The sequence below is a fragment of the Clupea harengus genome, chromosome 22, assembly GCF_900700415.2.
Source record: "Clupea harengus chromosome 22, Ch_v2.0.2, whole genome shotgun sequence".
In the NCBI taxonomy this organism is placed as follows: Eukaryota; Metazoa; Chordata; class Actinopteri; order Clupeiformes; family Clupeidae; genus Clupea; species Clupea harengus.
This window is the reverse complement of record NC_045173.1, coordinates 1,410,744-1,434,341: the sequence shown is the minus strand read 5'-3', so window position 1 is coordinate 1,434,341 and position 23,598 is coordinate 1,410,744. Positions and strand designations below refer to the sequence as shown.

The following is a 23,598-nucleotide window of genomic DNA, read 5'->3' as shown; positions in this document are numbered from 1 at the left end:
GAGCCCACAACATTTTTTCCTACTGATTAGGCCTATTCGACTGGTGCATAGAATTTCTGGTAGGAAATAGAGAAAGGGTGTTTCTCAAAGTCAAGGAAGGATCTTTGATGGCTGCGTTAGAGGATACTACGCCATCGAATCCCGCCGGACTGTTCTGATATTGTTGTAGCGAATTGACTTCTTCAAATCTTAAAGTTGCTACTTCAATGAAAGGCAGACGACCGAATGCGATGAACTGAAGTTTATTCAATCTTGCAGACTTCCATCCAATTTGAGCATTCGTCCATGAGCCAATCAGAATATTTTGCTCAAACCTAAACATTTATCCAAGTTGAGCCAATCAAAATATTCTGCTCATTAATTGACGAAGAACCTTTCAAGACATTGACGACTTATAATGAGCAGATGTGTCCTGGTCCATGTTTTCAAAACTCTGTTTACGACTGTTTTGGGTACTTCTGCCTGCCCTTGACTAATCCCGAATCCCCTATGCATAAACCCTTTAATTCATATTTGTCTGTCCCTGAAAGCCTGCACCTGTGGAAACAGCACTGTCATGGTTTTAGAAAACAGTCCTCTCTGTTTGAGCTGATCTTCATCTCTGCACGTAGGCCTCTCCGTCTTACCTTACATAACACTTGTTCTTGCAAAAACTTGCTAGACTGTTCAATTGTTTGTTCTCCAAATGCTAGGAAGAACAAAAGAACAGAAAAGATCGCTCCCTGTCCGTCCCTGACCAAGATTGGACTGAACACTTGGCCTGGTCCCCGGGCGCCAAAAAAAAGGCTGCCCACTGCTCCTGGCTGTCTTGAGGAAGGACAAGGACTCCAGGATGGGTTAAAGGCAAAAGGCAATTTTCACGGGCGACCTCATCAGCATGTGTGTGTGTGTGTGTGTGTCCTGTGTCGCCGCCAAACGCATGTGTGTGGTGTTGTGTGTCATGCTGTGTGACAATAAAACATGACTTTGACTTTGAAGGAGTCTTCCCTAGCCTCTGAACGACCCGATATTGAACTCAGAAGGACCCATCCTACCAAGGAAGCATCCTTGACTTTGAGAAACACCCAGTTTCTAACCTCTGTTAGGCCACACCCACCTGCGCATTGAACCAAAAAAATTCCACTCAACCTGACCAGTCAATAGAGTATGAGAGTCGACCAGAAGTTTATAGTTTTTGCATTTGAGCACTTCCTGGTTCCAAACAAAATCCCTATGGAAAATGAATGGGTTTTCACAATATTCTAAAGCAGAAAAAGAATGTATTACATCATGTCACAGGAAACATGAGGGACTCTACAGTGGTATCCATGGTTACAGACAACTCTTAACTCACACCCTGCAGTTTCTTATGAAATTTAACGTTACAGCTCTAGCGCTTAAAACATCAGATTTATTTTATTCACTGGATTCTGGATATCAAATCCTTAAGTAATCAATGTGCTTACTTAAGCTGATTTTGTGGTTGTTGTGAGAACACTTGCAATCCCTGTAAAGCTAGCTATGGATCGTTTCAGAGCTCTGGTGGGGAGCTTTGTAGGGTGGTGTGACACCAATCACGTCCAGCTCAACATCAGAAAGGCCAAGGAGCTGGTGATGGACTACCGGCGGAGCAAGAAGAGGCCCCCAACTCCTAACTGGATAATCTGGAGGCAGTTGCGGAGGAGAAAATGAGGAGGAAGCTGGACTATTTTTATTTGTATTTGTATTTATATATTTTATTCCTATTACCTTGCTGCTATTTCTCCTAAATATACCTACGGGGATTAATACAATTGTATCTATCTATCTACCTATCTACTGTATCTTTCTGCTCACCTTGTGAAATTGGTGAGACATTAAGCTCAGTGACTTGCCTTGTTGTTGGTTATTTTTCACCGGTATCAGAGAGGGATAGAAACACACATATTTTGGAGATATAGGTCTATGGTCTATACAGAGCCATAATGGGTCTGCGGTCTAAACAGCATTTGAATGAGCATAATCGAATGTGGGGTCATGATTTCACAGTTATCAGGTTGAAAACCACTAGGGGAAACCAGTCCTGTTTTCAGACATGTTTGTCACGAATGTCACGTAGCCTGTTGTAGTGTTGTAGGAAGTGCAGAGATGGCATTTTACTGTGTCATTACTATTTCAGAAATAATATGTGGGTTTGTAATGCAGTTACAGTGAAGCTTTAAAGTATTAAGGCAGTTAAAGCTTTTCTATTACAGTCCTTATCTTCAATTTGAATTAATTTTATGATAATTTCCCTAATCTGAATTACAATACAGTCTTACTTCGCTAATTACATTATTACATTTGTTATATAGAATTGTACAGTATCGTCCCATGATGTCATATTTTGCAATAAAGGAAGGTTGGCGTGAATTGAGTTTAACCAGTCACAATCTAGCCAGACATCAACAGAAGAAGGAAGTGGTCAAAGTGAACAGACGCTCTTTTAGCAGAACTGTTTCATCCTTAAACAAATGAGCTTTTGCTTTCAGAAGAGAAGAGTGGCAAGGCGTTGAGGTAAAATACTTTTGAATGTGTTTTCAACATGAGAACAGCTTCATACTGATATACAAAGTGACAGTGTTGGATTGCTTAGAGGATTCTAAATGTTGAGACAAATTATACCAAGAAATAAGTGGTAAAAAATGTGTCTGTAGTATTCATGCCGCGCTGACGATATTCCAAAGTGAACACTGATGTCTTGTTTGCTACTTACTTGGTGGAAGCTACTGCTTCAGTTATATATAAAAACACTACTGAGAAAGGGATGGAGATCATTGATGTTAAGCAGTGTGGTTACATGACTCAGAGACCCATCCGAGCCCATCTCAGGGCTAGAGAAATATATTATGACTAAATCAGTGAGCAAAGAGATTTACATGCATTTCTGTGATTAATCATTGGGGCTGTTCAGATCCACTGCATCAATCTGTGGCTGGTGTAAACCTTGAGCTTCTTGAGCATTGCACATAGAGTTAGATTGTGGGATCTCACTGTTACTAATATTAGTGTAATGCTTGTCAAGTGTTCTTGGTATCTCAAACAGATGATATTTACTGTATGTACATTTGCCATGCATTTGATTTTGACTGTCATCTGATTAATACGCTGGAATTGATGTCAGTTTATGCCAATTCAGTTACAGTTGTGTTTAAATGACTGTTTTTTTTTTTACATTTTCAATAAGCATTTTCCCATTGAGTTAACTTTTAGAATTTATTTTGTGACTAACTTGTAAGTTATTGACCCCTAATAATGAAGTATAAGTACAGACTTATAAGTACAAACAAAACATTTCAACTGTACCAGTGCATTTGCCAGAAGCATTGTATTTTCATGAATACAATATGTTTAGAGTTGCAATATGTCATTTTTGTGAAAATCAAGAATATCTCTGAAGATGATGCAACTCTGATGAGACACAAAAAAAGATAGTGTTAGTGTCAGATAGTGTTACGGTGCCGTTATGCTCCTACGACTGCGTTACTGCATGGTCATGCAGTTGCTTCGACGTGCTCCTGAACATTTAAGCCCAATTTATGCTTAATCTGGCGACACTTTTGAAACCGTCGCCACCAGAAATTACGTCTTGGTCGACACTTTTAACCGTCACCTGGAAGTGTCTGCTACCAAGAGAAAATTCTACTGTCGCTGACTACGTCACATAGTGTCGCGCAAGTGTGATTGGCTAGATAGACGGCACGCGCTGTTGACTTCCTGGTTTTGGTTTTCCTCGCTCAACAGCTGTTTTTTAAATGGAGGGGATAGAGGAAAGGCTAGTGGAGCTAGTGAGGAAATATCCCCACCTGTATAATGCCTCCCTGCCCTATTATAAAGATGCCCAAATGATTTTCCCTGATGAATCTGACACAAAAGACAACAATGTAACAGCAGAAGAATGGAAAGCCAGCGTTGGCGTCGTCCGCCTATGTCAGTATGTCGAGTGTCACTCGAACCGTTGAGCGGAGGAGACTGTTCGCTGAAGCATAAATGCAGCAACATGAGCGACACTCTCTTTTTTGTCGGCGACCATATGCTGAGCGACACTTTCCAACAAGTATTGGTTAGTGGGTGTCGGAAAGCAAATAAAAAAAAGATGGCGGACCAAACTCCGTAGATGGTCGTATTTGTACATTAAAGTTGTTTGTTTAATTTGTTTTGCTTAGATTTTAAAAAAAATACCGAGAAAGAGACACTGTGCTCGGACAGGGTTTGCAACGACGGAGAGGGCTCTGAGTATCTGCGTAAACGGACGACCATAAATTGGGCTTTAGACATTCCTGTGGCTTCAATGCATCTTGAGTCTTTGGTTTGGAGAAGGGGAGGGGAAACAATCAGAAACATGGCAGAAGAAATCATACACGTATCTGGATGAGCAGGCTAGCATACATGTGGTAAATGTACATAATACATACAAACATAACATGGTATATACATGATACATACAAAATTCCTAGAGGATAAGGTGGGGAGAGCATTCAAGTATTGTAGGACAGCGTAGTGGGTATACAATGTGCTCGTAAGGTTAATATTACAAGGGTAAGTAGAGTAATGGAAAACCATGTTGATTGTGGCAATTATTTACATTTGCAGGTAAATGCTAGTGCATAGTATGGTGTAGAATAAGTGCATGACACTGTGGTTGGGATGGGTAGGTGTAGGCCGAGGGTTTCTACAAGTAGATCAGGTGGAGAGACTACAGCAGCAAATTACATATTGCTTATTGCAGGCACAATATATAATAGGATATCAATGTAGAAAATAACCAAAAGAAATATAGCAATGTGTTAGTGAACAAATTCCTTTGATCTGTCATTACAATAAATATATAAATACAACAATGTTTTCCCCATTTCCAAATACTTATTAATCTATATTTTTCCACTAATTTTGTAGTGATATAATGACAACCAACTGCTCATTTAAGGATGTGGACGAGCTGATGCAGTCTGTGGAGTTGGTCATATATGTGCCAACCTTTGTGTTTGGGCTGCTCCTCAACACCCTTGTCCTGGCAGTCTTCTGTGTCAAACTTCAAAAATGGAATGAATCCACCATTTTCATGACCAACTTGGCTGTGATGGACCTGCTTTTGCTCCTCCTGCTGCCGTTCAAGATGCACGCCACACACCACTGGTGGGCAGCCAGCAGGAAGTTGGCCTGTTCTTTCTTGGAGACCATGTATTTTGTGGGAATGTATGGAAGCATTTATACCATTACCTGCCTTGCTCTGTACCGCTACATTGTCATTCGGTACCCGATGCGGGCCAAAGAGGTTCACTCTCCAAAGGCTGCCATCATTGTCTGCATGACCATCTGGGTTCTGGTACTGGGAGCCACATCACCGGTCTACAGTTTCCGTGACAACTCTGACCAACCCTTCCACTGTTTCCATGGCTTCTCAGACAAAGGCTGGAGCCCTGCTTACATAGGCTGCGTGGAAGTATTTGGCTTCCTACTCCCAGCAACTGTGCTCATGGTGTGCTCTTTACAGAGCATCCGCACACTCAAGCAGTCACACGAACGGAGCACCAAGAGCCGTGTGGGCGAGCAGATCATGTACAGCAATCTCTGTGGCTTCCTGATACCTTTCACCCCCTGTCACCTGGGAATCTTCCTGCAGTTCCTCGTGCGCCAAGGAGTTATCACAGCCTGCCAGTCTCAGACTGGGATTGCCTTGTTTCTCCAGGTTGCCATGTGCTTGGCCAATGTAACCTGCTGCCTGGATGCCCTCTGCTCCTACTTCATCATCAAGGAAGTTCGCTCCCCCCAAGGAAATCGCCAGACAATCTTCAAGCAAGAGGGGGACCGACACATCAGAACTGTAGTGCACTATTGTGAATCATTTATGATAAAAGACGAGCGACAGTGGTACAGGAGGTAGAGAAGTCGTTTAGTAATCAGAAGGTTGCTAAGGTTGCCCTGTCGAAGCGTCCTTGAGCAAGACACTGAACCCCTAATTGCTCCTGATGTGCAGTGTGCCATCAGTGTAAAATGTGTATACATTGTAAGTCGCACATATGTAAGTCGCTTTGGATAAAAGCGTCTGCTAAATGTAAATGTAAAAGCACCTTTTGTCTCCTTGTTTCCTCAGTGTGTTGACACTGTCAAGAGGGCCAGTAGACTGACACAATGACAAACATTAAGCATTGTACCTTGTGTCATTTGCAGTTTTTCTGAAATGTACACGAAATTCAAATGCATTAATGGTCATCTTGTTCACTCTACATTAAAGAGCCATAAACATTATTTTCATTTGTATGATATTGATATATAAAATTGTGATTGTGACTTGGACTACGATTATCGCTGCTTGCGGCTATATTTAAACTTGTGATCCGTTATAAATGTCGATACTCTACACTGCAAAAGTTGAAATCTTAGTTAGTTTTTTTTCTGACAAGATATTTCTTCTCACCAGTTATTTTTTATGTTAGAGCATTTCACTAGCCTTAAGTGTTACAGTCCTTAATTATCCTAATAAGGTATAATAACTGAGATTTTATTACTGGTTCTGAGCAAGTTCATGCTTGAAACTAGTTTGATCACCACTGACAAGTACAAAACTGCTTTGTCAGAATCAAGATAAATGTACTTGGTTTTAGTCTGGCCAAGTCAAATCTTCTGTTGGTAGAGGAGGTTTTTTATTGCTCTTAGCTCTAAGCTTGACTGTTCTCTCCCTTGTACGTCGCTTTGGACAAAAGCGTCTGCTAAATGACTAAATGTAAATGTAAATGTAAATAATTTTGCTTATTTTAAGTAATACATTTTTCCCTTGTTTTTGAAAGCTGAATTTTAGCAGTGTATATTAAATATGTTTCAAACATATTCTTGCCTTCAACCAATAATCTTACATTTTTCCCCACGTGCATATTTCTCAAAATGTGTTCCTTATGCATGCATGTAAATTTCACAAAATGCTCAAATTTAACACAAGAAAATGTCTGTTATAAATTCACTGTCATGCCTCATATTCACTAGCCTGGATACCAGACAGAACTTAGCCCCGCCCACAATTTTTTTGGTTGGGAAGTTCGGTCTGGCATTACTCCATTGGGGAGAAATTATCTGCGGCTCGATATCGGCCGTACCAATCAAATTGTTAAGGCGGGCTTTATACGATGATGGACAGATGATCAACAGTAACGTAACCAACCACGTCACCAACACACGAGTTGAATTCGTTTTCAACAAACATGGCTGCCGCTGGAGAGCTGAAATGTATAGATTCGAGTCCATTTAGACATTGACAGTGCATTCATTTTGAAAGAGGAACAGAGAAACGCGATTAAGGCATTTGTCAATCGAAAAGATGTTTTTGCCTTCCTTCCTACGGGATCCGGTAAAAGTTTAATTTATCAGCTGGCCCTGTCACATACTACGTTGTTCTGATTGGTTGTAGGTAACCAATCGAGCGAAGAGGCATTTTTTCTCCTGGTTCGGTTGAAACACGCCCCATAATCACAGCCCAATGGAGCGATATCAGACTCATATTCTGACTAGAATTATGAGTATGACATCGTCAGGCTACATATTCACTAGACAGGTTGCACAACCACAGAACGTTACGCACAGGTACGTAACTTCACACCATACAACAAGACATATCACAAACTTTTCAGTCTATTTCTGCCAGAAACATTATCATTCAAGGTAACACACTTTTCTTGGAATGGAAAATCTCTTATTCCACTTCATTCTGTTCATTCCCTGGCCTGCATTAGTGCATGGCCACAGGCCCAGGGACCCTAAAGACCTGACCCATGTATGTTTACTGATGTGACTATATAGAGATAGCCCTTACACCAACACTTAGCCTATGGTGCACTAAGGCCTATAGTGACTATCAAAGTGAAGGTTTCTCTCTCGCTCTCTCTCTCTCTCTCTCTCTCACACACTCTCTCGCTCTCTCTCTCACACACTCTCTCGTGTGTGCTCTCTCGCTCTCTCTGTTCAATTAAGTTCAATTAGACTTGCTTTATTTACATGACCATAAGCAACAGTCCTGGAGAAGCAAACTAGAGGAACAAAAACATACATATAGGCTACATATAGCCTGTAGTTGATTCTCCAAGGGAGGCGCTCTCCTTTGAGGGCCCACTCCAGCACCACGTGGTAGGGCAATCGACTACAGGCACCGAATGGGGTGCTACATCAGAGACCAGAAGAAGAGACTTACTGAACACTGACTGTGCAAACACTGAGGTAAACAGAAGCAGGTGTATCTCTGTAGGGATCATTTCCATGGCGTCAGACCCTTAACATAACATTTACGAGCCTGTCAGTGTCGATAACGAGCAATTGACTTTGATGCGCTGGCTTGCCTCATGGGATTCCATTGTACAGTCGGCTTTGGTGTTCTAACTCAACACTGGACCTATTTCGATCATTAATTGTCCTTTGTAAAAGTTTGGACTGAAAAACACCTGCAAACTGTCCCTTTCATATAGCTTACTGCATCATGTGTTGGTGTGGTGTGACTCCTGTCGGCAATCTAGAGGGATTAAATATGTCACGAAAGCACAGGGTGGTTGGACTGTGAGTTGCTGTGTGCACACCCAGGAGTTGGAGGGCCCAGGGCCCCTGATGTCATAATGTGTCCATGCTCATTCTCTCAGTTTGTGCGGCAGTCATACTACGCAACGCTAAACGTCTATAAGCTTATAGCATATGGAAAATATTGGATACATTTCACTATTGTTTTTTTATTGGTAATTTATTAAAGAGGACATTAGTGCACTGAAGAGACATTTGCAATACATGCACAAGAATGGTAAATGTGCGACTAAATGGTGCAATGGTAGTTTTGAGAATTTTACTGAAATGATATGAAAGTATGCTGAATGTGCTGTATATGGCATTGCTATGGTTCAGTTTTTTGTGTATTTTTGGAGGATTCTTGTTGTTTTGCTGAGACCTACATCTTCGGCAATATTCCTCGATTTACCTCTGAACATTGGCTTTGATATGGTTTTTGACTTTCTGGATGACTGCTGCCATACACACTGACCTATGTGTGCTTCCAGCTTGTGTCTCGAAGCTTCCTTTGTCATGAAGCAACATTAGAACATAAGCAACAACTACTATTAGCAACAATTATTTTCTTTTTGCCTTCCATGTTAGAAATGAAGTATACAGGATATTTTACTAACATCTCATCAATGCATGAGATGTAGTGACTTGTTAACTGCCATTTTCTGAGCTAGATATTTTCCTTCAAACTAAAATGGTATGGCAAACTCCTAGAGCAAGCTGAGAAGATAAATTCACACAAGAAAGTTTTAACATTAATTATACCGTACTCTGTCCAATACACTTTTGGTTAAATTCATTGAATTTCTCCCTGTGGTCCTCTAGCTGTTTTTTGCACACACTGTGTGTTTGCTCACAGTCCAGGCTCAGTAACTGTGAAATAAATGAACTGGTCAGACTGAGCAATACACTCCAGCCAAACAACAACACGGGCTCAGGAGCACTGAAGGTAAGGGTGTATTTGATTGGTTGTTGTGTTCAAACATCAACAACCTTTCACTGCGCCTTTAGCAACAGTGAATGATGGAGGAGTGTCCAGCAGATGGCGCCATTGTGTAAGTATAGGAATTTTGTACTTACGTGTCATGGATTAAAAATAAAAAGGTCGTTAAACTTGCTTTTTTTTTTTTTACCAAACTAGGTGCAGAACCATTTTCTGTGTAGCATTTTAAAAATGAGAAGTATTTAGTCTGTTTTATCATCAAAAATATGGGTATGGGTTTAGACAGTTCCTGGAAGTTGTGGTAGAGTTTTAATCTCTCTATCTCTGCACGAAATGTGTGCTATTGGTCTGCACTTTATATTTCCTGTCAGTCAACACTGAGGGCAATCATCAAAGAAGCAAAGCAAAAAGCGGAAGAGTAACATGAAGGACACAGACATGTCTAATGGCACTTGCAACATATCTCATTTCAGGTATCCACTCTTCACAGCAACTTACAGCTTGGTGTTGCTTGTGGGCCTGCCACTGAATGCTTTCTCTCTGTGGACACTTGTCCGTCGACTGGGGCTGAGGTCAGTACCAGTTATCTACATGACGAACTTGGCACTGTCAGACCTGCTCTTCACACTTTCTCTGCCCTTGAGAATCATCTACTTTGCCAGGGGTATGTGGCCCTTCAGTAATGAAGCCTGCATGATTCCTGGGACGCTCTTCTCAGTGAACCTCTACTCCAGTTCCTTCTTCATTACCTTCATCAGTGTGGACCGTATGCTGGCTGTGGTGTACCCTCTACGCTCACGCCCCTGGCGCACTGTGTCTGTGTCCTGGACAGCAAGTGTGGCGGTGTGGGTAGGCATCATTGGCCTGTCTGTTCCAGTGGCCTTAAACCACGGAGCCAACTGGGACGAGCACTGCTCTGTGCGCCGCTGCTTTGAGAACTACCCGGAAGCTGCGTGGCAGAATGGTTTTATCATCCTATGCATACTATCTGTGGCTGGGATTTTCATCCCTTTTGGAATCATCTTCAGCTGCACCATTGCCATCATCAGGAAGCTAAGAGATCAAGCTCCGTCCACCTCGGAGTCTACATCTGAGACCATGCTGAACAGGAGCAAGATGGTGAGGCTGTTCCAGATCAATTTGTTCATCTATGCCGTATGCTTTATCCCTTTCCATGTTGCCTTTGTTCTCTATGGATTGTACAAGCTGAAATTTCTGGAGTACAACTTCTTTGACGTCCAGACTGTGACCATGTGCTTGGCCAGCACCAACAGCTGCTTGGACCCACTCATCTATTACTTCGGCTCCAAAAGCATTCAGAGAAAACGAGTGGACACGGCAGTGCTGAGAACGCTTGGAACAGGGAGCTGAGTTAGGACACGTGTTCTTCACCTAAATACGTAAAGAAACTTTGAATGAATTTCACTGGGTAGGATTTATGTCACGCTTAAAACAAACTATTATTTATCTCAAAGGTAGTTGTTCCTGTTAACTTGTGTATGGTGTGCAAGATACCAAAAAAACGTTATATATTTTCTTCATTGCAGCTTTCTTTGAGAGAAACATTTCAGCCACGTAGTAATGTCGTTGCAGTAACGTAAAACAACTATGCAGTTTCTGACATCTCAAACTCAGTGAACTTTTCCTGGTGTTGAAGTGTATTAGCCTATTGTAAAAATCTAATCTTTGTTCATCATGTGTTATTCTAATCTGCTTAAATAAAATACAGTAAAAATAAAGTAAAATACTTACCTGAAATTCACTTATTGTGTGAACCTTTGCGTGCACTAAAGAACATCATTCAAGCCTCATCTATTAAAACACTGCTCATCTAAGTGTCAAACATCATCTATTAAAACACTGCTCATCTAAGTGTCAACCATCATCTATTAAAACACTGCTCAAAAGGAAACATTACTTTCAGTGGTTTATTTCTAAGTAGCAAGAATTTTACAAGCAGGTGGAACAAAAGAGAGACGACCAGTAATAAAAATAGGACTTTACATTTCCTTTCACCCATACCTTCAGCCCTAACTTTAGAGTCAATATTCATAAAAAGAATACTACCTAGGGGAAGGTGACAATCCAGGCCTACTCATACACAAACTTTCTACATGAATATATACACACGTACATATTACAGATATGCAATCACCACCCCATGACCCCCATCCCACGCCTTCGCCTGCTTCGTACCCCCAGTGTGACAGGCGGGTCTGTGACCAGCGCCTACCATGGCTGCTGGACCGGATGGCTGCTCGTTTGCGCTGGCTTACCTCCATCCCCCCTCCCCGTTGCAAGTCTTGAGTTCTGTCATGTTGTAAAATGTATGTGCTGAGGTGTTTTTTTCCTGCTCTCACACTGTACTCCTCTAGGAGCATAGTCTTGGGGTTGCCTTTTTTTTTTTTTTTCTCCCTTTCATGTTATGCTGCAATTCTTCCCTCAACCTTGTCTTCCCGTCCTGTCTACCCCCTTGTCAGATGTATGTGTATATGTATGGACGGGTGGATTGCCATTTTCGCTAGTTTACTATGCGACAGGCCATGTTGCTGGTACTTGTGTACTTGTGTGCTGTAACAATAAAGGACTACTACTACTACTTTGCAAGAGAGAAACATTCTGCCATGCAAAAATCAGAAAATCAAGAGGGAGGCGTCTGATAGCGAATAGCATTCTCCACAGTTGCAGATACCAATCATGGATTAAATCACATGAGGAGAGGTATACTTGACCTGAGAAGAGCTACCACAGCCTTCACATAGGGTTTCCCCTCCACAGCATTTAGAAGTCCGATGAGACCGCACAATCAACTGTACAATGATATCATGTACCGCACATAGTCTACAGTACTTCAAAACATTTACTGACAAGGTTGGGAAACTGCTTGACTGGAACCGGCGTACTATGTGAAGTTTTTGAAAGCGCGTTAGCACATAGAAAAGTGGGAGAAAATATATTAAGCTACCATTATGCAACACTGATCTTGATATATGGAATTCAAGATACGAAAATTTAAATATATTGCTTCTGTACACGGCAAAAGAATATTGAACTTGACAATAGGCAAACAAGTTAATTCTAAAATATGAGGTATGTTTTGGCTTCATGACAATATCTTCATATTTTGGATCTCCTAATAAACAGAAGTTTACATGCCTCCAGAAAATCTAAACCTGGAGGAACAGACAACATAAAAACAAACAAACAAACAAACCAAGGCCAGTGCATAGTACATGCAAAATGTTCATACTAAGAATCCCAATACCATATAGACTTTCCACATATTAAATCAAAGTGGCAAAAGAAAACAACAGAACACATATATAAAAATCTTCCCTAAATGTTAAGGAATATAAATCCACTAGCCAACTTGGAGGGACAGATTACTGTGGGTTCAAATGACTACACATCACACTTTACAGGTAAACAGAGTTTAAAAACAAAATGGTTATGAAAATCAGTCTAAGATTAAATTCTAACTCAGGTCAGGACAAACTAAAATAAGTACATTACACAACATTAAGTTTAACATGCAGTTTAAAGTGCAATAAAGCTGAATGGACGAGAGATCCAGTGGACAGTTTGGGACGTCACTGGATGGAGTGTGGGGAAGAGGAGAGGAGAGGAGCGTCTTTACACCCGCTCACAGATGACAGTCTCCACCACAAATGTGTTGGCAAAATGGCGAATACTGTGACATTCTCTGGCCTCACGTCTGTCGATGCCTGGAGAGGGAACAAAGCAGCTGTGGTCACTTGACCTGTGCTGCTGGAACAACAAGCACATCCCTAAACATTACCCATTTCCCCAAGTGTATTACTGTATACCCAAGATGACATCATCTGGCTAACTCATGTGAGAGTTCATAGAACATTCAGCGCATGAAGCCGAGGAGTTCCTGTTTGGTTTATAATACCTACTCATCCTTTTCAGAATTAAGCATTGGGGCCACACCGTTTCCAGTTTCCTGCTTCTAAATTTGATTTGATATCACAAATCCTAAACCTCAAAAGATATAGTTCCTTCCTTAGTGAGAGTGTACTGGAGAAGAGTTCTGCTGATAACAGATATAGCTCCTTCCTTAGTGAAAGAGCACACAAGAGAAGAGTTCTGCTGATAACAGATATAGCTCCTTCCTTAGTGAAAGAGCACACAAGAGAAGAGTTCTGCTGATAACAGATATAGCTTCTTCCTTAGTGAAAGAGCACACAAGAGAAGAGTTCTGCTGATAACAGATATAGCTCCTTCCTTAGTGAAAGAGCACACAAGAGAAGAGTTCTGCTGATAACAGACCCGTGCCGCCCCTGCAGTCTGTTGTGAGTGAAGCTCGCCCCCAAGCACACACGTACATGCAGTGCTTCCGGCTGCGCCCACACATCATGGCAATAAGGAGGTCCACAGCGTACTCTACTCCATGAATCACCCACTCACACTCGCCACTCACTAACAGCCCTGCCAAGACTCCTGCGTGACGTGAGCAAGCCACTGGTTGGCAGCCAGGCTGTCTTGTCTGTGCCTACGCATGACTCGGGGGGGCGGGATTCCTTGTTAGATCCGTCACCATTGAGAGGAGGATTAACCATTTCCTAGATCAAATCACCCATCCCTAAACGGACGCTCTCCTGTCCTGGCCACTTCTCTGGAAATCTTTTGAAATCTGCCACTGAAATGGCTCAACACCACGCCAACAGAAGTGAGATACGGAAGTGAGTACTCACGCCTCCGTGAAGTGCGCCTCTTCAGTCTGTAGGTGTCTTTGCCGTAGCAGAGCCTGTGGATGAAAGGCCCCAGCTGCCGCAGGTTACGCACACGGCCCGTCACCATCATCTCCTCCTGGATGATGTAGGACTGGGGCAAGTATGTACCCTTCTGTAAAACACACAAGTGCGTCACCACCTGGGAGGCTTGATCCAGTAAACCAACCTCCACCTAGCACTGTTGCATCTCATGTCTAAAGCCCATGGTAAAGTACATTTAACAAACACTTCCATCCAAAGTAAATTAGTGTGTAGATATGGCATGCATTTTATCAGTATGTGTGCTGCCTGGCAATAAAATCCATGACCTGACTGTTGTTCATTCTTTGCTCTACCAATCAATCTACAGGACACTCCCATAGAAAGCATCGGTGTGAAAGAGTTTATATACATCCCCTTACCTTGACATTAACAAGTAGCTCCCACAGATTTCTTGGCGGCATGACGATAGTGGTGTTGAGCTCGATGACGTAGCACTTGTCCAGTGCAATATCATAATAAGCAGTCAGGCCCTACAATGAGCAGGATGGAGAAGGACACCAGAAACAATGTTACAACCCTCTAGAGGAACACAACTACAAAAACACACTAAGTTGGAGCACAAAACTACATAGCAAAAAACCTGGGCAGCTTTACATAATATATATTTTTTTAAAGTTAAAACACTGTAAAAACCTACATAATATTGCTTTAACTTTCAAATCAGGGGTGACAAAAAGACATACTTTCTATCTAGCTTTCTTGGAAATCAAACTAACTAACTAACTAACTAACTAACTAACATCACTCCTTGGGTTGCAGAAAGCAGCGTACCCGACGAAAGTCATGGATGATATCCGCAGGGTCGCTCCCACCAAAGTCGGGCATTGGGACGCTGATTTGTTCATAGTTGTCTTGGAGGTAGATGCCCACATTCTCTTCCAGCTCCTGGCGGCCATGCAGTGGTGCATGGACACCCGTGTCCTCGTACAGCATGTGGCAGTTGAAGAGCACATCCTCAGGCATTTGAGAGAACTTCTTTGATAAAAGGGGGGTAAACAATATAAAAGTTAAAATTGGACACCTAAAGCAGGACTCACTGCATCATCGTTAAATGTCTGAAGCTCACCTGAGAAATAAAGTAGAAGCGGTACACATAGATGGAGGCCAGGACCAAACCCGACATGAAAACCACAAGACCAAAGGTGAGACAACACAGGCCATTTATCGGGGACTTCTTGGATTGAAGGGGAAGCACCAGCTCCTCCTGTCAAAAAAAATAAAAATAAAACATCATTACTAATTAACTGTACTAGCCTCCTTCAGGTTGGTCTACCCTGGTTGCTTCCGGTTATAGGCTAGTAATTGCCACCATCTTACACAGCAGGCAAACTTGGGCACCGTTTCTTAGTTAGATTGGATGTGTGACGCAAGCACCTCAAGACGTCAGCATGAGCGTGAGCGTGAGCAATAGCTGCCCACTACAGTCTCTCGATAAATCTGCCACCGACAGACTCGTCCCACGCGGGTTACACCGAGGATAAAAACGGCGAATAAAACAGACTGCCTACAGCGCCACTAGATTTGACTGGATGATATTTTTAGTTCTGTAGTACATCCACACTCCATATTTGTACAGAGGTTTCAAATACGTACGCATTCCGGGGAAAATGGATGCATTGGTGAAAGGACGCATTGCATGAATCGAGGTAAAAAAAAATATTTATTTAACGGTATTAATTATTTATTTAGCTGCAACCTACGTACTCATGATGGTTTACTTCCTTGAGCCCACTTACCCATTTCGCCACAACCATAATATCTTCACCATTTACGCCTATTTAACAGTAATATGCAACTAATGTCAGGTTCACGATTATGGCAGAAAAATATAACATGGCATAAATATCAAATACGATAAGAATTCTCTAATAATGAAGTAATACAAAAAAACAACATTGAAAATAGACCTTTCAGTCTACGTATGCCCAAACACACACACACACACAGTTTACCTACTCATCACTGGACAGAAATCATGGAATTAATTACACCAGTTCTAACGTTACATCATAGTTATTAGCAGGATACACTCAAAATGAAACGCAGCCGTTTTCTTACCCGCCAAGAAGTCAACCACTAGGCTACACAGTTCAGGGAATATGAAAACGCAACATTCTTGCATTGTAAAATTCCCCTTTTGACGTTTAATAACAATGTACTACATGAGTGCGTTTCACATAACGTAAATGACAATATTCTCCATGGCAAATAAATGAATGTAGTATCTACCATGTTGTCTACCTCAAACCGATCTGCAGTGGATGTGATGATGTAATGTCAACGTTGCAACCCAATCTGACACAACCAAGTTTCACAGCACAAAGCAGGACTATAACGCTCCAATTAATGAAAAGGCACCTCGTTACTTTTTATAAGGTATGTTGCACTCCTTTCCGTTGAAACTAAGTTACTGTTGGCCCCTGAGTATAACCTTCGAGAACGTAACATAGCTAGCCTGCTACATAACAATAGCTGTTATGGAAGGACGCGTTCCTGTGACATCCAAAAAGGGGATCCGCTGACGGTCATAATACGCCTCGAATATATTAATTTTAATTAATAACTCTATAAATATTCTACAAACCAAAACAATTAAACATTTTTTTGAAAAAGGTTACGTGCTAACTTTTGTTTTCACAACAAAGAGATGGCCACGTTAAAAGCGCTAACATAAGCAAGGTTAAGTTAGCGGGTTACTTACATGTGGATAAGGTATATGAACCTCCTCTTTATCTACATCGTTCTCCTTGTCAGGCTTTTGTGCCGACACCGGTTGAAAAGCTATCTTCACCATGATTTCTCTTCAATACCTTGATCTTCTGAATCGCTTCAAGTGTGTTGTTCAGACGAGCACCTCCACCAACTGAAATTAATTCTGTGAAGCTGGCGAGCTCAGACAGTTTTAAAAGAGCGCGTACACTTCCGGTACAATATCAACATAAAAGTCACAGAGCAGCGTCCTCTGTGACGTCAGACTGATTTCTCTAGCTCATTTGCTCTCTTTCTCTTACAGTTTACACTATATTCACCTACTTAAATATAGGTAATACAACTTTAACAATAGACTAAAGCCTAAGTATTTGATCTAACTGATGGGAAACAATTGTAATATATGAACTGCCTGTTATGGTCTAACGTTTGTCTGAAAAGTAAAGTAGGCTATAGCAGCGGTGCAGATGGGATTTTTGAACTGGGGGGGACGCTAACATCGCCTAATCAGCTGTGCAGAGTTATTAACTGATGATTGTCGCCTTACGTAGGGAGAGTGGTGGGGACGGATCGGGGTCACTATGAATCTGGGGGGGACATGTCCCCCCCCGTCCCCAGTGCTATCTGCGCCCCTGGGCTATAGCCTATAATATGATTGTCTTTAAGGTTAAAGGAGCCTGGTCATCCTCATTAATTTAACGACGTATTAAACCGCTAATGGTAAAAACTTTTAACTTGAAAATGACCAGATATGGTAGTGGATGCCGAGCCTTATTTAGGTGTTTATGGACTGGCGTGTCGTTCACTACGCCATCCGGAAATGATAGGTCTATTAATGGATCTGCTGTCTATGTTCTGAAATAGCATACACCTTGTTGTGCGCATAAAGATCACTGTTGAACTTTACATCACTGTTTCGGTGTCACTTTATTTAAGGGAGGCTGCTTGCAGATGGGAGATGGTCCCAGGCTTTTCCTGACGAGTTCCTGTAATTCCTGTAGACCTATGTGCTAACGTAGGTCTACTTTGCCACTTAGACTAATAATAATAATAACGCGTGTTATGCATAACCAAACAAAAAACTCCACTGGGATTTGGGTGATTATGTGGTCATAGGCGCTAAGAGTATGGGAAACAACACTGTTTGGGAGGCTTTGGCCTGTGTCGAATTCCTATAGTAGACCTTGGCAATTACAATTCTTTGCGGCCTGTTCCAAACTAAAAGTGGTAATTCAAATTTTCGGTAGCATATTCTTCCAGATTAGCATAAAAATAATAGGCTTGCAGTATGGTTCATCCTTAGTTTACAGTATGAACCAAGGGTGACACAACATCATTTTTATTCTGAATTGGATCTCTAGGCACAGCCTACGGTTTTGCACACGTTTCACTTTTCTCAGATGAAAGCATAATTCAGAATTGGCTGATAACTTACTATAGCCTAATGATGCGCTGTCTTGGTAAGAAACTAGCCAACTCCTCACAAACATTCAAAAAGGTTTAAGTCAAGCCTATCGATGTTTATTCATGACGCTTTCCATTGGATCTGGCTCCTGTTGTAAGGCGAGGCGATATGTTAGGTATTTTCTGCTCTGTAGCCTGTAGGCTTCAATTAATAGCCTAGCTTGGCTTTGTCCTATAAGGACAATCCGAGATGATGTAGGCTAATGAACCGTTTGCTATCAGTAAACTATTAACCGAGTTTTGGGGTAAATCGTTTTTTAACACTTTTTTATTCGTGTGCGTCAGGAACGAACATGGGTAGTTAGGCCACAACATAAAAGTCTCGTCTAATAAAATATACTAGCTAACGGTTGTAAGGTGTGAAATTGCTAGGGTGTGTTACTACCACTCACTAATAGTAATATCCAGTATTAACTAACCGAAGGCAGATGCCTACGTACGCATTTTAAAGAGCTATGGTTAAAAGTCTTGTCATAAGGTTGGACCTTTTAGATAAAGAAACAGGTTATAATTACTTGCGAATTGGCAAGAAAATATTGATAGTCCTTTGCATGCAAACACAACCCTAGGTGTAGCTTGTCTAACACGATTATTTTTTGATCGAATCATTAGAAATGCGACAAGGTAATGAGTGAAATTCGATGTCATGAGCCACGATTAAGACCATCTGCCCTTGGATTTTCATGTGGAGAGCTAGAGAAAAGTTCCCGATGTGCACAGGAAAGCACTTGGCCGAAATGTCCTTACACATTTTGAGCTTGGATAAGGAGACAAAGGCTCTGCCGTTGATTGGTTGGTCTCTCCACGTCCGCAGTCACCTCGTAGCGCAGGCAGCCAAGCCTTCCATTCACATGTAAATTGGGCCTCATAAATGCCTTCTACAATTGCCCACTTGCACAGAATCTGTAGTGCTTGTTAGCACGCAGTGTGTGGATCTTTGTCTCTAACGGCGCTCGCCTACCATCTGCCATCTGCACCATTCAAGGATCGTAACGGTAGTCTGCATTCTGTTCTCGACTCCTTTCCTTTCCACTGTACGGGATAGCAACATGGCCCCTGCCTCGAGCAGTGGTAAAACGGAACTCAGTCGGAGCGAAGATGAATATTACGGCATTAAAGGAGACAGAAAGGTAAGAATACATTTTCATAAAAATACAAACATCATGTTTACTGGTCAATTTGATTTGAATAGTGGCTCATCCGTTAAAATAATTTTACAGACGAGAAAGCCACTGGTGGAGAAAAAGAGAAGGGCACGCATCAATGAAAGTTTGCAAGAGCTCAGAACACTGCTCGTAGACGCAGAGGTAAGTTATTATTTTCAATATACAGATTAAAGTGGCCTGCTTATCCAGCGTCTAACGTTACGCCCGACCACCTCATACAGAGTTGATTCAAACCTCTATTTTAATAGTTCTCATATAACCTTTTCATTCTCAGGCACCATCAAAAATGGAGAACGCCGAGGTTTTAGAGATGACGGTTAAACGTGTCGAAACCATTCTTCAAAATCGTGTTAAAGGTGGGTGACTGTTAATATGTTCGGAAAACGCAATAGCCTAAACGCACCGTACCGTTCCAGTTTCTAACAAGAGTGGGTTTGTATTCGCGTGACACTCTTGTTTTGGTTTCAACAGAGGCGGAGAATGTTAACCGGGAGGCAAGCGAAAGGTTTGCAGCTGGGTACATTCAGTGCATGCATGAAGTCCATACGTTCGTGTCCAGCTGCCCAGGGATGGACGCGACGATAGCAGCAGACCTCCTAAACCACCTCCTAGAATGTATGCCTTTGAATGATGAAGATTGTTTTCAAGATCTTTTGTCGGATTTGATGTCAGAGTCATCAAACAGCTACAGCACTTGGTCAAGTGAAGCAATGCCGTCACCTGGGGGGAGAAGTGGGTCTAGTGGAAGCACCTCTGCCCTCTCCCCGTCTCCCTCCACTACCTCCGATGACCTCAACTCAGACCTGGATGAGACGGACAGTGAGCAGAGTCACATATCTACAGATGTGGACCACCAAGAGAGCCCTAGCACTGCAACCCCGTTTTATTCTAAGTCTATGTGGAGGCCTTGGTAGCCCAATTGTGACGGTTTTTTCTTAGAATAAGGATGATAATTAATTTATGAAATGGAATAATAAGTTAGCCTAGACAGTTTCAGGCATTAGGCCATATCTGAACATGTTCGCTTTATTGAATTTACTAATTTGCCTAGTGGGCTCTTAAAAGCTCTTTTTAATGTAAAAAGCCTTGTATGCATTCGAATAATCGTTTGTATTTAATGTTACCTATATGTAAACATTTGTTTGGTCTTTTTGTATCATTACTGAGCACAGATGTAAATATTTAATTGTGGGACTTTCCAATGTAGGCTGTTTGTAATTTGAAATTGAAAATGTCAACAAACTCCAGTAGGAAGTGTGTTGGGCTACTTCTGTACAGTAGAGTTGATGTTGTATTAGTTGCAGCCTAGTTGTTGAACCATTTCACTTCTTTCCCTCCCATGACCACATGACGACTTAATTTCTTTGACACAAAGATTCACTTTTGGCTTCCTTCATTAAATGCATTTCCCTAATCCACGTCTCACTTTGAAGTTGTTCCTTTCATCGTGCAAATTAGCCTACTCATAAAACACGTAGGTATATCTTACCAGAACATATTATGTTGTTTATGTGTATTAGGTAGACTCACAAGCCCATCACAATAGCTTGTAAATGGTTGTGTACGTCCACAGGCCAACATGTGGGCTACGCATTCAACATAAAAAAAAAATATCCTGTTCCAACATGAAGGGACAAGTAGTCTCGAGCCATGTCGCCACATCTTTTCTTAAAAGAGGTTTATGAGGTGTCAATGTCCGTTCTCTAACGTTTGATCTGGCAGAAGTGTCAAACAACACACTACACGCACATATTCGGAACTGCAGGGTCGATACTCAGATGGTAAATAGCAGGGCTTTCGAAATAACCAGGTAGTCTGTATCAAAAGAAAACTGACTAGCCTGGATGTTGCGGAAACATCGTGCAGCCTATTTTGGGCAGTTGAAAATCAGACTTGTCTTTCTCTGTCTGTCTTCGTTAGACTAGCTAGCACTTCACAAGACTGACATGAGCAAACCATTCTCTTTTCTTACTGTAGGTTAACTAGGTTGAATGTAATTGCCAGTGCAAAACATTACACAATCTCGTACAAGTTACACAGCCCAGTTATCCTTTAAACACACATAGCAATAATGTATTACATTTTCCTAAATCCACATTGTACCTTAGCCAATACCACAGCCTGTCGCCAGTTTTAACTGTGCATAGTTGTCAAATCCGGATCAGCGGCGTCCACAAGGTGGTAATCCTGGTAGGAGGTCTGTTACATTCGCATGTCGCCCCTAAACGTGAGAGGTGTGAACGGCGGGACGTGTAAATTACCTAGACCACTTTCATCAAAGCTACTGCCGGAGTCAAGTGTCACATTAGCTACATCTTAACCCTAAATTACAACTATGAGCGTCCAGATTCGGGATATTTGACGGATATAAGCTATGTTGTAAAAGAAGACCACTGTCTGCTCAGTTCCGAACAGATGGGATTTAACGGTCTACCCTGAACTTTCTATTGAAACATAACGGTCACTCTGCCGAAAGAGATTGATTTCACAATCACGTTTTTGACCCAATATTTAAATAATACAGAAACAGATAACATAAAATCACAGATGATAAATCCAATTGCAGAAAACATCACCAGGTTGTGTTTATAAACTCATTACCTTATTAGCCTATAACCTGCTTATTAGCAATAAAGACAATTAATTGATCCTACAGTGTAAGACATAGCTATTTGGTTGCGCAGCTTAATGAGGAAAGAAACCCATGGCATAGGGTCTGCACGGGTATCCGTATAACCATTTAGCAGCATATGTAATAAGTCTGGGTTTCTACTAGTCTATGTCTACATACACAGCATGGGAAGTTATGAGAAAATATGGGAGACGTAAACAAATACTCACTTAAAATAATTCTATTGTTAATTTGTGGAGATGGTAGAATGGTTAGGCTATATTTCCCTGACAATCAACCACATGGCACCATCAAGAACCCTTATTTCTAAGAGTGTATGCACACTCACAACAATTTTGTAAAGGGGGGAGCCGGAACGAAAGTAAAACTTTTTAAATGTGATTTAGCGCTACAAAGAGATTGCACGAGACTGAAAGCCAATATTATGTGACAAATTGGACAATTGTCCTCTGTCAAATGCAGTTGCATTTACAGACCTGGACAAAACAGTTTAGGTATAATTTGAGCAACTGTGGAACAACTGCAGTATCACTTCTGCACTTACTTCACTTATTATTATGTATTCGTGAGTCAAATTGTTGCACATCCAAATAGGAGCCCATCTTGACATAAGCCCACCTGTCTCCATAGGTTTTGGCCACTAGGCCTATACATGAAACCCCTAAAAAATGCCCAAGGATATTTACATAATCACAAACAGCTCCTCTATTTCTCACTTCCACGAAACACGGTATAGACCTGCATATTTATGCATTTGTTTTGAATATCTGGTGGTATACTACTGCATTGGTGGGGTAATAACAAGGGTTACTATCGTCCCTCCAGTTTCCAGTCAAACCCAGCTTGAATCCAGGGTAAACAAACACAAAGGTGAACCTTTAGGCTATACATGAAAACACTCTAGTACTCGAAAAAAACAACCGCTTATATGACATTTTCAGAGAAACGTCATCAATCTTTTCTGGACTATAACTCTGTGACAAAATGACATTAATAGGAAGATGCTTGGCAGATAGCTGAAGGTTAAAATGCCCTGTGTTGACCTAAGGATGTGTGTCTATGATCATTCTAGCCTGCCCAGAGAAAACGAGTGTAACTTTCGACCCAGCTCTCCCCTACATTGTGGAGTGAGATGAGCTGTATCGGTTGAAGTCACAAACCATATAGGGGCCATATTGGCAAGGAAAAGTTCAGTGGAGCACCGTTCTGTCAGCTGGAGTTCAAACCCTCTTTTACTGTCTGTGTTTCAAACCGCTAACTAGTAAGACAAACTGTATTGTCAAGATGGTAGACAAATACTGTGCCCCGGAATGCAACAATATACGTCGAGTGTCGTTTTCTTAAAGATCCCCCTAA

The 23,598-nt window shown here is 41.6% G+C and overlaps 4 protein-coding genes across 5 annotated transcripts; 3 read left to right on the top strand and 1 right to left on the bottom strand.

Moving 5' to 3' along the window:
- Positions 1–4,900: 4,900 nt before the first annotated feature.
- Positions 4,901–5,881, top strand: LOC105893792 (G-protein coupled receptor 55). Its single transcript, XM_012820250.2, has one exon. It carries the CDS (start codon positions 4,901–4,903, stop codon positions 5,879–5,881), a length of 981 nt encoding a protein of 326 aa, XP_012675704.2.
- Positions 5,882–8,883: 3,002 nt separating this feature from the next.
- Positions 8,884–11,516, top strand: lpar5a (lysophosphatidic acid receptor 5a). The gene has a single exon (XM_012820249.3). The coding sequence runs from the start codon at positions 9,896–9,898 to the stop codon at positions 10,841–10,843; it is 948 nt and encodes a 315-aa protein (XP_012675703.1). The 5' UTR covers positions 8,884–9,895; the 3' UTR covers positions 10,844–11,516.
- A 798-nt stretch (positions 11,517–12,314) lies between these two features.
- itm2cb (integral membrane protein 2Cb) lies at positions 12,315–17,171 on the bottom strand. Of its 2 annotated transcripts, none has more exons than XM_031559926.1 (6): positions 16,973–17,171; positions 15,338–15,475; positions 15,043–15,243; positions 14,631–14,741; positions 14,191–14,341; positions 12,315–13,197 (listed from the first exon to the last, which is right to left on the bottom strand). In XM_031559926.1, the coding sequence occupies exons 1-6, from the start codon at positions 17,063–17,065 to the stop codon at positions 13,106–13,108; spliced, it is 786 nt and encodes a 261-aa protein (XP_031415786.1). In that variant the 5' UTR covers positions 17,066–17,171; the 3' UTR covers positions 12,315–13,105. The 2 variants fall into 2 exon arrangements, with proteins under 2 accessions (XP_031415786.1, XP_012675746.2); XM_012820292.3 differs by having other exon boundaries at positions 15,043–15,246; positions 16,973–17,170.
- A 790-nt stretch (positions 17,172–17,961) lies between these two features.
- hes6 (hes family bHLH transcription factor 6) lies at positions 17,962–21,024 on the top strand. The gene is made up of 4 exons (XM_012820293.2): positions 17,962–19,574; positions 19,665–19,751; positions 19,885–19,966; positions 20,082–21,024. Exons 1-4 carry the CDS (start codon positions 19,494–19,496, stop codon positions 20,522–20,524), a joined length of 693 nt encoding a protein of 230 aa, XP_012675747.1. The 5' UTR covers positions 17,962–19,493; the 3' UTR covers positions 20,525–21,024.
- Positions 21,025–23,598: the final 2,574 nt, after the last annotated feature.